The sequence below is a fragment of the Pygocentrus nattereri genome, chromosome 19 (assembly GCF_015220715.1).
Source record: "Pygocentrus nattereri isolate fPygNat1 chromosome 19, fPygNat1.pri, whole genome shotgun sequence".
NCBI classification, from domain to species: Eukaryota; Metazoa; Chordata; class Actinopteri; order Characiformes; family Serrasalmidae; genus Pygocentrus; species Pygocentrus nattereri.
In genome coordinates, this window is record NC_051229.1 from 4,029,655 (window position 1) to 4,042,488 (window position 12,834).

At 43.3% G+C, this 12,834-nt stretch overlaps 1 protein-coding gene across 17 annotated transcripts in view; it reads left to right on the forward strand.

Annotated features, from left to right (window-relative positions):
• ptprfb (protein tyrosine phosphatase receptor type Fb) overlaps positions 1 to 12,834 on the forward strand; it is a 385,507-nt gene that overhangs the window by 266,407 nt on the left and 106,266 nt on the right. For 11 of the 17 annotated variants that reach the window (XM_037531027.1, XM_037531033.1, XM_037531030.1 and 8 more), the window contains one exon: positions 9,033 to 9,059. The exons of the other annotated variants lie outside the window; for them this stretch is intronic. In XM_037531027.1, coding sequence (XP_037386924.1) covers positions 9,033 to 9,059 — 27 coding nt within the window. The remainder of the gene's footprint in view (positions 1 to 9,032; positions 9,060 to 12,834) is intronic. 17 annotated transcript variants of the gene reach the window in all.

The following is a 12,834-nucleotide window of genomic DNA, read 5'->3' on the forward strand; positions in this document are numbered from 1 at the left end:
AGCTGACGATGCTCACCTGTGCCTTGTTTCTTCCAGCCGACTTATAGTCATCTCTTCCTTCAGTAGGCAGCAGAGCCCTGAGAGGGAAGGAGGCGCGAGAGCAAGCCGAGCTGAGCCGTGCCGAACTGAACAGCCCCCAAGAGTCGGGCCTTGACGTTCTAGGCTGAAAAGCCATTTAATTTCAGCTCTCTGCCTTCACCCCTGCCCCCGGCGCCTCCCCACCCATTCAGAACATTACACTGTGTTAGCTACGTAGGCCACAGTTCCAGGGGCGTGATGGTTGGTTGGTTAGTGTAGTGGGTATCACCTCTGCCTTCTATGCTGTAGACTGGGGTTCAATCCCCACCTGGGTAAGCACCCTCCACTACACCATTAAGAGTCCTAAGGGCGCTGGAGTCTATCCCTGCATGTATCCCTAAAGCTGAAGAACCAAAGGTTCAAGAAAATTGTATAAATCACGGTTTTTGCAGGTCGACCGCTGCTTGACTTCAACGTCGTACAACAGCACGAATGATTTTGGCCTTTTGTCAAAGCAGCTTGTTAACAGTTCCTGTCAGACGAACTCCAGTTGACCCCTCTGTTCTCTCAACAAGGGAACACCTGTGACGTGTTTACCGTTACAGTTAGGACTTTATTGCCGTTTCCAGGCGCGTTGACTCATCGCAACGTCTGCGCCGCTCGATTCATTAGTCCTGAGGTTATTTCCCAGAAACCCGATTTGCCGAGACCTCACACCTTTAACGCGGGACGGTGTGAATTTTTTTGTTTTTTTTAAAGTGGTGATGATTTCATTACTGCTCTCAGCAGTGCTTTTACCCCCCCCCCCCTCTCGGTTTCACTCGGGCTTTTCTCTTCTCTTTAAGAGAAAAAAGCTCTGAGCTCTTCTCCCTGTCATGTAGCTGGTCGAGGAAAGGGAGAAGCCGTGCTGGAGAAAGTGATGAAAATCCATTGTGTATTGTGTAACACTAATGGTTTGGCACTGTAGTAGAGCGCTTGCTTTGATAAATGGCCCGTAGTGCTTTTCTCCACTACAAAAGAGATTTCACAAGACGTCCATTCTTGTTCTTCCTCCGCTGCCAGTTGTCCGTTTTTAATACCTGCCATTTTCCTGCGACCTCCGGAGACTCCCGACAAAATACACAGCTGCGTCGCTGGGAACCTTAAAGCGAGAGTTCGGCGAAAAAGGCTCATTTAACCAGCGCCGCCCCCACTCAGCCACTCGGAGGCAAACGCTGTTGTGTTAACTGTAATTTCAGTGCGGCTCCTACTGCTAGCAGCGTATTGTATTGTGTCATTAAGTAATGTATTGAGTCATCTACCGTGTTAGCTCATGGCTAATGTTTTATCTCGCAGCTAACACGATAGATTCTGGCTAGCACATAGCCGATACCTCCTTTCCAATAAGGCTACTCTCATTAAACGTTTCTGAATGTGGCGGCACGGCGGCACGGCGGGTAGCGCTATTGCCTCTCAGCAAGGAGGGCCTGGGTTCGATTCCCCGGCCGGGTGACCGGGGTCCTCTCTGTGTGGAGTTTGCATGTTCTCTGCGTGGGTTTCCTCCAGTTTCTCTGGTTTCCTCCCAAAGACATGCTACATTGCTCCTAGGTGTTGGTGTCAGGTATGCAGGCCAAAATAGGGCCAGGTCCTGGACGGCTTCATACTGTTTTGCCTCATGCCTACATTTGTGGGACAATTCTGGCGTGAATATTGTGGACCAAAAATGTAGTTGGCTCAGACTGGGACCAGATTTGGGCCACATCCTTTAGTTCTGCTCACATTACAGTGTGTGCACCAGATCTGGGCCGAGGACCAAGCCGTATACCTGTGTGAATATTGTGGACCAACAATGTAGTTGGGCCGGACTGGGACCAGATTTGGGCCACATCCTTTAGTTCTGCTTACATTACAGTGTGTGCACCAGATCTGGGCCAAGGACCAAGCCGTATACTGGTGTGAATATTGTGGACCAACAAAGTAGTTGGGCCAGACTGGGACCCGATTTGGGCCACATCCTTTAGTTCTGCTCACATTACAGTGTGTGCACCAGATCTGGGCCGAGGACCAAGCCGTATACCTGTGTGAATATTGTGGACCAACAATGTAGTTGGGCCGGACTGGGACCAGATTTGGGCCACATCCTTTAGTTCTGCTCACATTACAGTTTGTGCACCAGATCTGGGCCGAGGACCAAGCTAATACTGATACATATCGCTGCTGACGGAAGAAAACCTTGTATTTCCATTTTTGTCGTTTTTCAGTTTTTGACATAATTCAGAAATGTCTGTTGTTCTTTGCATTGTGTGTAAATTTCATGATGAATGGACCAAAAGAAACGGCATTAAATTACTCAGAAATAAAGTCTGGTTCCATTGACTTGCATTGAAAGTTTTTTCCTTCTCCTGTAAAGCTAACATTCTGGAGATAGGAACGTTTCTTATGACAGCAGCGATACATACTTTTATACATTAACATGGTTAACAGTAGAACCTGACCGATGTATCAGTTTACTGATAATATTGCCTGATATTGACGACCCGTTTCAAAAAAACAGCAAAACATACCCTTTATGAAAACAATTCATTAAAAAAAATTTAAAATAAGAAAAAAATAACAGAAACCAGACAGACTTCTGGGTAGCTCCGCCCCCACTGCTACAACAGTGATGTTATTTAAGGCTGAGATTCTGCTGTTTATTTGAATTTAAGAGATTTGATGGTTAAGAACTGACAGCCGTGTCAGTCAGTAAAGCTCTGTGTGACCGTCCTGTAAAGGGAAACTGGAGGTTTGATTTTCACCACACTGTTGCTTTAAGCTTCCCAAAGAGCGAAGCTGCAGCCTTGAATGTGCAGTTTGCTTTGGCTGTGGCTCTGAATTAAAGCTGTAAGACACGCTGAGGCTGTCAGGCTGATTTAGCCAAACCGAATCCGTACAGGGCAGCAGATTTCCTGCTCAGTCTGAGTGAATCGGCTGGCTTTGCCATCGGAAGTGAGTTTAAATGCCCAGCTGTACCGCGTTTACATTGGACAGCTACATGACATTGGCAAGCTCTCTCGCCCCTGCTCTCTCTCTCTCTCTCCCTACCTCTCTCTTGCTCTCTCTCGTTCACTCTGTCCCTCCCCCACACTTTCTCTCTTTTCCCTGCCCATTCTTTCTTTTTCTTCTTGTTCTATTTCCCCTTTCTTTTTCTCTTTTCTTTCTCTCTCTCACATTTCTCTTGCTCTTTCCTTTTTGCTCTCTCCCATTCTTTTCTCTGTCTCTCTCACCCTGTATCTTTTCTTTCTTTTATGCTCTCTCTCCCAACCCCTTAACTCTCTCACTCTCCTTTCCCCCACTCTATCTCTTTTCTCTGTCCCCTTCTGTCTTTCTTTTCTTTTTCTCTTCTCTTCTTTCTTTCTCTTTTTTATCGTCTCTCTTCTCTTGCTCTTGCTCTTTTCTGTTTTCCTCTGTCTCTCTTGCTATTTCTCTGTATCTCTCTATGCTCTCTTTCCCTCTCTTTTCTCTCTTTCTGTCTCTCTAGGCATCTCTCTCTTTCTCCCTCTGTCTCTGTCTCTCTCGGTCTCTCTCTCTCTCTGTGTCTCTGTCTGTCTCTCTATCTCTCTCTCTCATTCTTTCTGTCTCTCTCTCTGTCCGTCTCTCTTTCTCTCTCTCTGTCTCTCTCTCTCTGTCTCTGTCTCTCTCTTTTACTCTCTCTGTCTCTCTCTCTCTCTCTGTCTCTCTCTCTTTCTCTCTCTCTCGCTCTCTCTCTCTCTGTCTCTCTCTCTCTCTCTGTCTCTCTGTCTCTCTCTCTCTCTCTGTCTCTCTGTCTCTCTTTCTCTGTCATCTGTTTGTTTGTGTGGGTGGTTAAGCGTGTTTTTTAAACAGGACAGACTCTGAACCCACACGCTGCTCTAATTCGGAGGCTAAATTTATCCAGGAGAATTTATCGCGGAGAGCGAGTGAATGGATCTGCTCGAGTGAACGACTCGCACCAGCCTGCGGCAACGTCCGCGCCCAAGGGGGGGAGAGAGAGAGCGCGAGAGAGAGCGCGAGAGAGAGCGCGAGAGAGAGAGAGCGAGAGAGAGCGAGAGAGAGACACTGACAGCGACATCAGGGTCTCTTTCAATTATGCCTGTCACTTTTTTCTCCATCTGTTTAGTTATTATTATAATTATGAATCAGTCAGTCGAGGAGAGAGAGAGAGGGAGGGAGGAAGAGAGAGAGAGAGAGACAGGGAGGGAGGAAGAGAGAGAGAGAGAGAGAGAGAGACAGGGAGGGAGGAAGAGAGAGAGAGAGAGAGAGAGAGAGAGAGAGAAAGAGAGAGAGAGATGAAGACGGGGTGAGAGAGAAAGACAGACACTAAGTAGAGAAAGATGGAGAAAGAGTGAGTGAAACCGGAAGAGGACGACTGGAAGAAGAGAGAAACTAAAAGGAGAAAAGGGGAAAGAGAAACACTGGAAGGACAGAGAGATAGAAAGAGACTGGAAAGAGAGAGAGAGAGAGAGAAAGAGAGAGAGAGAGACACATTTTCTAATAACTGGTCTACACTGCAGTAGGCCAGGCTCACTATAGAGGCGTCTCTGAGCCATAATGCTTGCTAGCTGGCCCCTCAACCTTCAGCCAGACCCCCAAAACTGAAACCCCGGCTCCGTCACCGGTGCGTTTGTGTGTGTTGGCACTTTAAGCTTTGTCTGATTCAGCGTCAGTGAGTTCAGACCCAAATGGCTACAGTACAACATCACAGCGAGGACATTATGATTAAATAAATATCGCTGTAAGTGCTTCTCAACTCACACGCCAGGTTAAAAGCACAGCTAGAAGCTCTGAGGGGTTACGGGCCAATTTCACCCCATCTCAGTTTTAGCTTTTAGCATTTCTAGCGCTGTGAAGCCATCATTACTGTGCTTTTGGGGAATCTAACCTTGGGCGCTGGAGGAGATGACGCACTGACCAGAGTTATTTAGGCCTTCAGCGTCCAACCAACCATGGACACATGATTCTGTGTGAGAGCAGAAACTGTGCCGTCATTGGGAAAATGTTTGCTTCCATCCCAAATGGAAATGGGAATGACCAGGCGCAGTAGGTTGGTGATAAATTCCCACCTCACCCCAAAAGTAGTGATTTTGTGGCTTCGTCAGTGTAGTAGCACCTTCCTTTCCAGACTCTGGCTCCACGCTGACTCTGTTTCGAGCCACGCTCGCGAGTGTGAGTGTGTGTCGGCTCCGGATGCATGGCACTAGTAGAGTTTGATGTCACCAGAGCGACGGGGGGTAATGGGATTTCACGCTCGGGGGGGCAGACTCAGGCTGAGAAATGGGCTTTCCATCCCCGGAGGATTCGCACACACTCACTCAGAGGAGCAGGAAAGTTTAGAGTGTGTATCGCTCCAAACCAAAACTTTAACCGTCTTTTCTTCCTTTCAGCCGCTGAGGGGACAGAAACCCCTCTGTGGCCGGTACGATTCGACCGTTCGGCCTGAAACACATTAAAACTCTTTATGCTGCAATATTATTCATGCATTTCATAAGGCTTTAGTGTTCGGTGTGGCGTCCGAGTCGTGCTGCTATTATTCATTTATCATACTTTTATTCGGTGTGATCACATGGTATGTTAGCTGCATTCTGATTGGCTGTCGCAGCTGCTGGTGCTAAGTGAGCCGCAGGAAGCTTTAAATTGTACAGTGAATGTGAAGTTTACTTTAATGGACGTTTATGGGGTTCAAAGGCGTCGTTCCTTTTTTTTTTTCCTTTTTTTTTTTTTTTGCATTTTTTTTTTGCATTTTTTAAGAAAATCCCAGACTAAAAAGTCAATAACAAGGCAGTGCATTGCAGACAGAGGTCTTAAAGTTATACCGTACCAATCAAAAGTTTGGATACGCTGACCTGAAGGTATGCTTGACTACATTTGAATCTATTTCAAAAAACAAAAAAAAAAAAAAATGCACAACGAAAATGTCATATCTGCACCATATTTGACATGGATCTTGTGCTGTGAGTAACCGACTCTAAATGTAGGTATTGTGATATAAACCGAGTCTGTTCTACAGTTTCTCATTAGACTGAATGAATAACCGACTCTAAATGTAGGTATTGTGATATAAACCGAGTCCGTTCTACAGTTTCTCATTAGACTGAATGAATAACCGGCTCTAAATGTAGGTATTGTGATATAAACCGAGTCTGTTCTACAGTTTCTCATTAGGCTGAATGAATAACCGGCTCTAAATGTAGGTATTGTGATATAAACCGAGTCCGTTCTACAGTTTCTCATTAGGCTGAATGAATAACCGACTCTAAATGTAGGTATTGTGATATAAACCGAGTCTGTTCTACAGTTTCTCGTTAGACTGAATGAATAACCGGCTCTAAATGTAGGTATTGTGATATAAACCGAGTCCGTTCTACAGTTTCTCATTAGGCTGAATGAATAACCGACTCTAAATGTAGGTATTGTGATATAAACCGAGTCCGTTCTACAGTTTCTCATTAGGCTGAATGAATAACCGACTCTAAATGTAGGTATTGTGATATAAACCGAGTCCGTTCTACAGTTTCTCATTAGGCTGAATGAATAACCGGCTCTAAATGTAGGTATTGTGATATAAACCGAGTCCGTTCTACAGTTTCTCATTAGGCTGAATGAATAACCGGCTCTAAATGTAGGTATTGTGATATAAACCCGAGTCCGTTCTACAGTTTCTCATTAGACTGAATGAATAACCGGCTCTAAATGTAGGTATTGTGATATAAACCGAGTCCGTTCTACAGTTTCTCATTAGGCTGAATGAATAACCGACTCTAAATGTAGGTATTGTGATATAAACCGAGTCTGTTCTACAGTTTCTCATTAGACTGAATGAATAACCGACTCTAAATGTAGGTATTGTGATATAAACCGAGTCTGTTCTACAGTTTCTCATTAGACTGAATGAATAACCGGCTCTAAATGTAGGTATTGTGATATAAACCGAGTCTGTTCTACAGTTTCTCATTAGACTGAATGAATAACCGACTCTAAATGTAGGTATTGTGATATAAACCGAGTCCGTTCTACAGTTTCTCATTAGACTGAATGAATAACCGGCTCTAAATGTAGGTATTGTGATATAAACCGAGTCCGTTCTACAGTTTCTCATTAGACTGAATGAATAACCGGCTCTAAATGTAGGTATTGTGATATAAACCGAGTCCGTTCTACAGTTTCTCATTAGACTGAATGAATAACCGACTCTAAATGTAGGTATTCTGATATAAACCGAGTCCGTTCTACAGTTTCTCGTTAGACTGAATGAATAACCGACTCTAAATGTAGGTATTGTGATATAAACCGAGTCCGTTCTACAGTTTCTCATTAGGCTGAATGAATAACCGGCTCTAAATGTAGGTATTGTGATATAAACCGAGTCCGTTCTACAGTTTCTCATTAGGCTGAATGAATAACCGACTCTAAATGTAGGTATTCTGATATAAACCGAGTCCGTTCTACAGTTTCTCATTAGACTGAATGAATAACCGACTCTAAATGTAGGTATTCTGATATAAACCGAGTCCGTTCTACAGTTTCTCGTTAGACTGAATGAATAACCGACTCTAAATGTAGGTATTCTGATATAAACCGAGTCCGTTCTACAGTTTCTCATTAGGCTGAATGAATAACCGACTCTAAATGTAGGTATTGTGATATAAACCGAGTCTGTTCTACAGTTTCTCATTAGGCTGAATGAATAACCGACTCTAAATGTAGGTATTGTGATATAAACCGAGTCCGTTCTACAGTTTCTCATTAGGCTGAATGAATAACCGACTCTAAATGTAGGTATTGTGATATAAACCGAGTCCGTTCTACAGTTTCTCATTAGGCTGAATGAATAACCGACTCTAAATGTAGGTATTGTGATATAAACCGAGTCCGTTCTACAGTTTCTCATTAGGCTGAATGAATAACCGGCTCTAAATGTAGGTATTGTGATATAAACCGAGTCCGTTCTACAGTTTCTCATTAGACTGAATGAATAACTGACTCTAAATGTAGGTATTGTGATATAAACCGAGTCCGTTCTACAGTTTCTCATTAGGCTGAATGAATAACCGACTCTAAATGTAGGTATTGTGATATAAACCGAGTCCGTTCTACAGTTTCTCATTAGACTGAATGAATAACCGACTCTAAATGTAGGTATTGTGATATAAACCGAGTCTGTTCTACAGTTTCTCATTAGACTGAATGAATAACCGACTCTAAATGTAGGTATTGTGATATAAACCGAGTCCGTTCTACAGTTTCTCATTAGGCTGAATGAATAACCGACTCTAAATGTAGGTATTGTGATATAAACCGAGTCTGTTCTACAGTTTCTCATTAGACTGAATGAATAACCGACTCTAAATGTAGGTATTGTGATATAAACCGAGTCCGTTCTACAGTTTCTCATTAGACTGAATGAATAACCGACTCTAAATGTAGGTATTGTGATATAAACCGAGTCCGTTCTACAGTTTCTCATTAGACTGAATGAATAACTGACTCTAAATGTAGGTCTTTGTGGGCGGAGCCTGATTACAATGGAGTGTATGTAACAAGATCCTGCATAACTGTGTCCAAACTTTTGAGTGGTGCTACAGTTGTATTTCTAACAGGTGCTGCTCAGGTGAGTCATTAATGATGTTGTGAATGTTGTTATTTGCCGTGTCCAAAACCACATTCTGCCATGCGTATATCAAAACATGCGTGAACCTTTAGAAGTCCATGCGTTTATACAGTATAGTAGTCTACAGTTTTGGACGCAGCAAATGTGTTTTGTACGCTGTTCACTTTCTCTTTCTTTCCCACAGAAACATCTCAAGCAAGGTTTTCACACCTGAATTATTCCTACAGGCTTTATAAAGAATGTTTTTATATTTGTCTCCCTCTCTCTCCCTCTCTCTGCTCAGCCTGCATGACTCTTAGTGCTCTGTTCATCAATAGATGAGTGAAAAAAGTAGAAATGCTTTTTTCCCGTTATTCGTTCCCTCTCTCACTCGTTTTCCCCTTTCCGTCTGTCATGTGTTTTCCATCAGTGGAAAATTGACGACTCTACGGAATCTGTGAGTAACCTCAGTGTGTGCTGCTGGTGTGTGTGTGTGCAGCATTGGGTGGGAAACGCTGTGTGTGGTTTTGCTTCCCTGTGTTTATGTGTGTGTATGTCTCTCTCTCTCTCTCTCTCTCTCTCTCTCTCTCTCTCTCTCTCTGTCTTCATAAGCTCCTATAAAGGGCAGAGGGATTAAGTGTGTGATTGGATGATTATTGTGTGTTTGCTGTGGACCTGAAAACACATTAGTGTTGCACTGATACAGACACAGGCATTTAAATCCGGTACCAGAGCTGATACTGGCACTTAAATTTAGTAAGGACGCCGATACCGGCACTTAAATTTAGTAAGGACGCCGATACCGGCACTTAAATTTAGTAAGGACGCTGATAACGGCACTTAAATTTAGTAAGGACGCTGATACCGGCACTTAAATTTAGTAAGGACGCTGATAACGGCACTTAAATTTAGTAAGGACGCTGATAACGGCACTTAAATTTAGTAAGGACGCTGATACCGGCACTTAAATTTAGTAAGGACGCTGATACCGGCACTTAAATTTAGTAAGGACGCTGATAACGGCACTTAAATTTAGTAAGGACGCTGATACCGGCACTTAAATTTAGTAAGGACGCCGATAACGGCACTTAAATTTAGTAAGGACGCCGATAACGGCACTTAAATTTAGTAAGGACGCTGATAACGGCACTTAAATTTAGTAAGGACGCTGATAACGGCACTTAAATTTAGTAAGGACGCCGATAACGGCACTTAAATTTAGTAAGGACGCTGATACCGGCACTTAATTTTAGTAAGGACGCTGATACCGGCACTTAAATTTAGTAAGGACGCTGATACCGGCACTTAAATTTAGTAAGGACGCCGATAACGGCACTTAAATTTAGTAAGGACGCTGATACCGGCACTTAATTTTAGTAAGGACGCTGATACCGGCACTTAATTTTAGTAAGGACGCTGATACCGGCACTTAAATTTAGTAAGGACGCCGATAACGGCACTTAAATTTAGTAAGGACGCCGATACCGGCACTTAAATTTAGTAAGGACGCTGATACCGGCACTTAAATTTAGTAAGGACGCTGATACCGGCACTTAAATTTAGTAAGGACGCCGATAACGGCACTTAAATTTAGTAAGGACGCCGATACCGGCACTTAAATTTAGTAAGGACGCTGATAACGACACTTAAATTTAGTAAGGACGCTGATACCGGCACTTAAATTTAGTAAGGACGCTGATAACGGCACTTAAATTTAGTAAGGACGCCGATAACGGCACTTAAATTTAGTAAGGACGCCGATACCGGCACTTAAATTTAGTAAGGACGCTGATACCGGCACTTAAATTTAGTAAGGACGCTGATAACGGCACTTAAATTTAGTAAGGACGCTGATAACGGCACTTAAATTTAGTAAGGACGCTGATAACGGCACTTAAATTTAGTAAGGACGCTGATACCGGCACTTAAATTTAGTAAGGACGCTGATAACGGCACTTAAATTTAGTAAGGACGCCGATAACGGCACTTAAATTTAGTAAGGACGCTGATAACGGCACTTAAATTTAGTAAGGACGCTGATACCGGCACTTAAATTTAGTAAGGACGCTGATACCGGCACTTAAATTTAGTAAGGACGCTGATAACGGCACTTAAATTTAGTAAGGACGCCGATAACGGCACTTAAATTTAGTAAGGACGCTGATAACGGCACTTAAATTTAGTAAGGACGCTGATACCGGCACTTAAATTTAGTAAGGACGCTGATACTGGCACTTAAATTTAGTAAGGACGCTGATAACGGCACTTAAATTTAGTAAGGACGCTGATACCGGCACTTAAATTTAGTAAGGACGCTGATACTGGCACTTAAATACTGAACCTTTTCCAGCGTCGACACAATATTGTGTTTTGACATCGGAACTTAAATATCCTATTTGCACCAATTACTGATACTTAAAAACCGTATCTGTAGCAACACATATTGATATTACATCTCTACATCAAAGGGAAATTCCATCAGCGTCCCCAAATTTCTGCATAATTAAGTCGATGTAAACATCATTCAGAGCGGTTTGGTGTGAAATGGTTCAGACGTCTTTACAGTGGTGGTGATAGCAACCAGGCGTCGCCATGACTACAACACAGATATAAACATTTTATTTACCTTCCAGAACCACCAGAGAACCTACATGAGTCTTCTGAGTTCATATGGCATGTTGATGATGGAAAATAGAAGGAAATCAGAAAAAAGAAGGACTATTTTGCCTCACAACACCCTGCATGTCTCCCTCCACCACGGCTGAAGCGGTAGGAGGAGAGAAAAAGGGGGAAAAGAAAAAAGAAATACAGAAATGGATCAGTGAGCGGCTACGTTTTCCCCCAGCTCCCTGTGTTCATTCTCTCCGCCGACTCTCCAGGTGTGGAGGCGTTTCTGTCTTTAAGCGCAATTTAAAATTCATCAGATTCCAGGTTTACAGTGAATGCCTTAAACCCGACCTGGTGACCTCGACCTTGCTTTGATTTATTCCTTCAGATTGCTTTAGCGCGGGGGGTGGGGGTGTCGTTTTAGAGAGTGTGATGTGCTGTGTTGGTGTCGAGGGTGTCTGGTGTGTAGATCTCACTCTAAAATAGACCCTCAGTCTCTCACAGCTGAATGAGGCCTTCACTCTCACACTTTTGTATCCAGAACAGAAGCTGTTGGGTTTATTGAGAAACACCAATTAAAGTGATAATTTGGCTTCAGCTCTTCCCCCAGACGTAGTCAAGTTCAAAGTTTGCTTGTTTTAGCACTGGCGCTACATGGCTAAAGCAGATAAGTGCTGAAAAGAGTGCTCCGTTGGAGCTTTAGGTTCCCCAAGGAACCTTTCGGCGGTTGGTCCTTTAAGGAACCGTTCTTGTAATGAGATTTTTCCACATAAAGATTTATACCAATTAGATCTGTGTCCTAGACTCTGTATGTCGAAGCCTAGTACCATCTAGAAGGCTTTAGCACAGTTACCATCCATGTGGAGTTGTTCTAGACTCGGTTCTGTTTGGTGTCTAGGATGGAAGCTACTACGGTTTTCAGCTGTGCAACATACGTTCGTCTATATAGACGAATATCGTATATATAATATAAATATTGAGATACAGTCTATTAGTGATTTGTCAATCATCACAGTTCAAAGCCAATTTGATCGATTTCTGATCTGATTGATCATCTAGGCGTGCAGTTAGAACATGAAACGAACATTTGTTTAGATTAGGTTGCAAAACCAGCATATCGCCGCTGTCAGAACAGTACGGTCCATCCTGATCTAAGCCAGTTTGTGCTGCTTTAGTGCTGGTTTAGCTGGTCACCCAGTATGGTCATACTGGTTGACCAGAGTACCAGCATCCAAAACACAACATGCCACTGCTGTCGGAGCAAAACCTTGTATCTCCAAAACGGCAACGTTGCAGGAGAAAGGAAAAACCATATTACTTTTAATGTAAGTCAGTGGAACCAGACGTCTTTCCAAGTCGTTCTTATTTTGATCTGTCCATCAGGAAATTTCCATGCAAAGTAAAGGGCGACAGGCATTTTGACATTTATAACAGAAAAATGAACGGTTTCGTTCCGACAGCAGCGAGGTGTTGTGTTGTGTTGTGGATGCTGGTGCTCTGGTCAACCAGTATGACCATGCTGGGTGTCCAGCTAAACCAGCACCAGACCGGCATGAACCAGCTTAGACCAGCATGGAATGTTGTTGTTTTCAGCAGGAATGTCTTGGGAAAGCCGTCACTTTTAT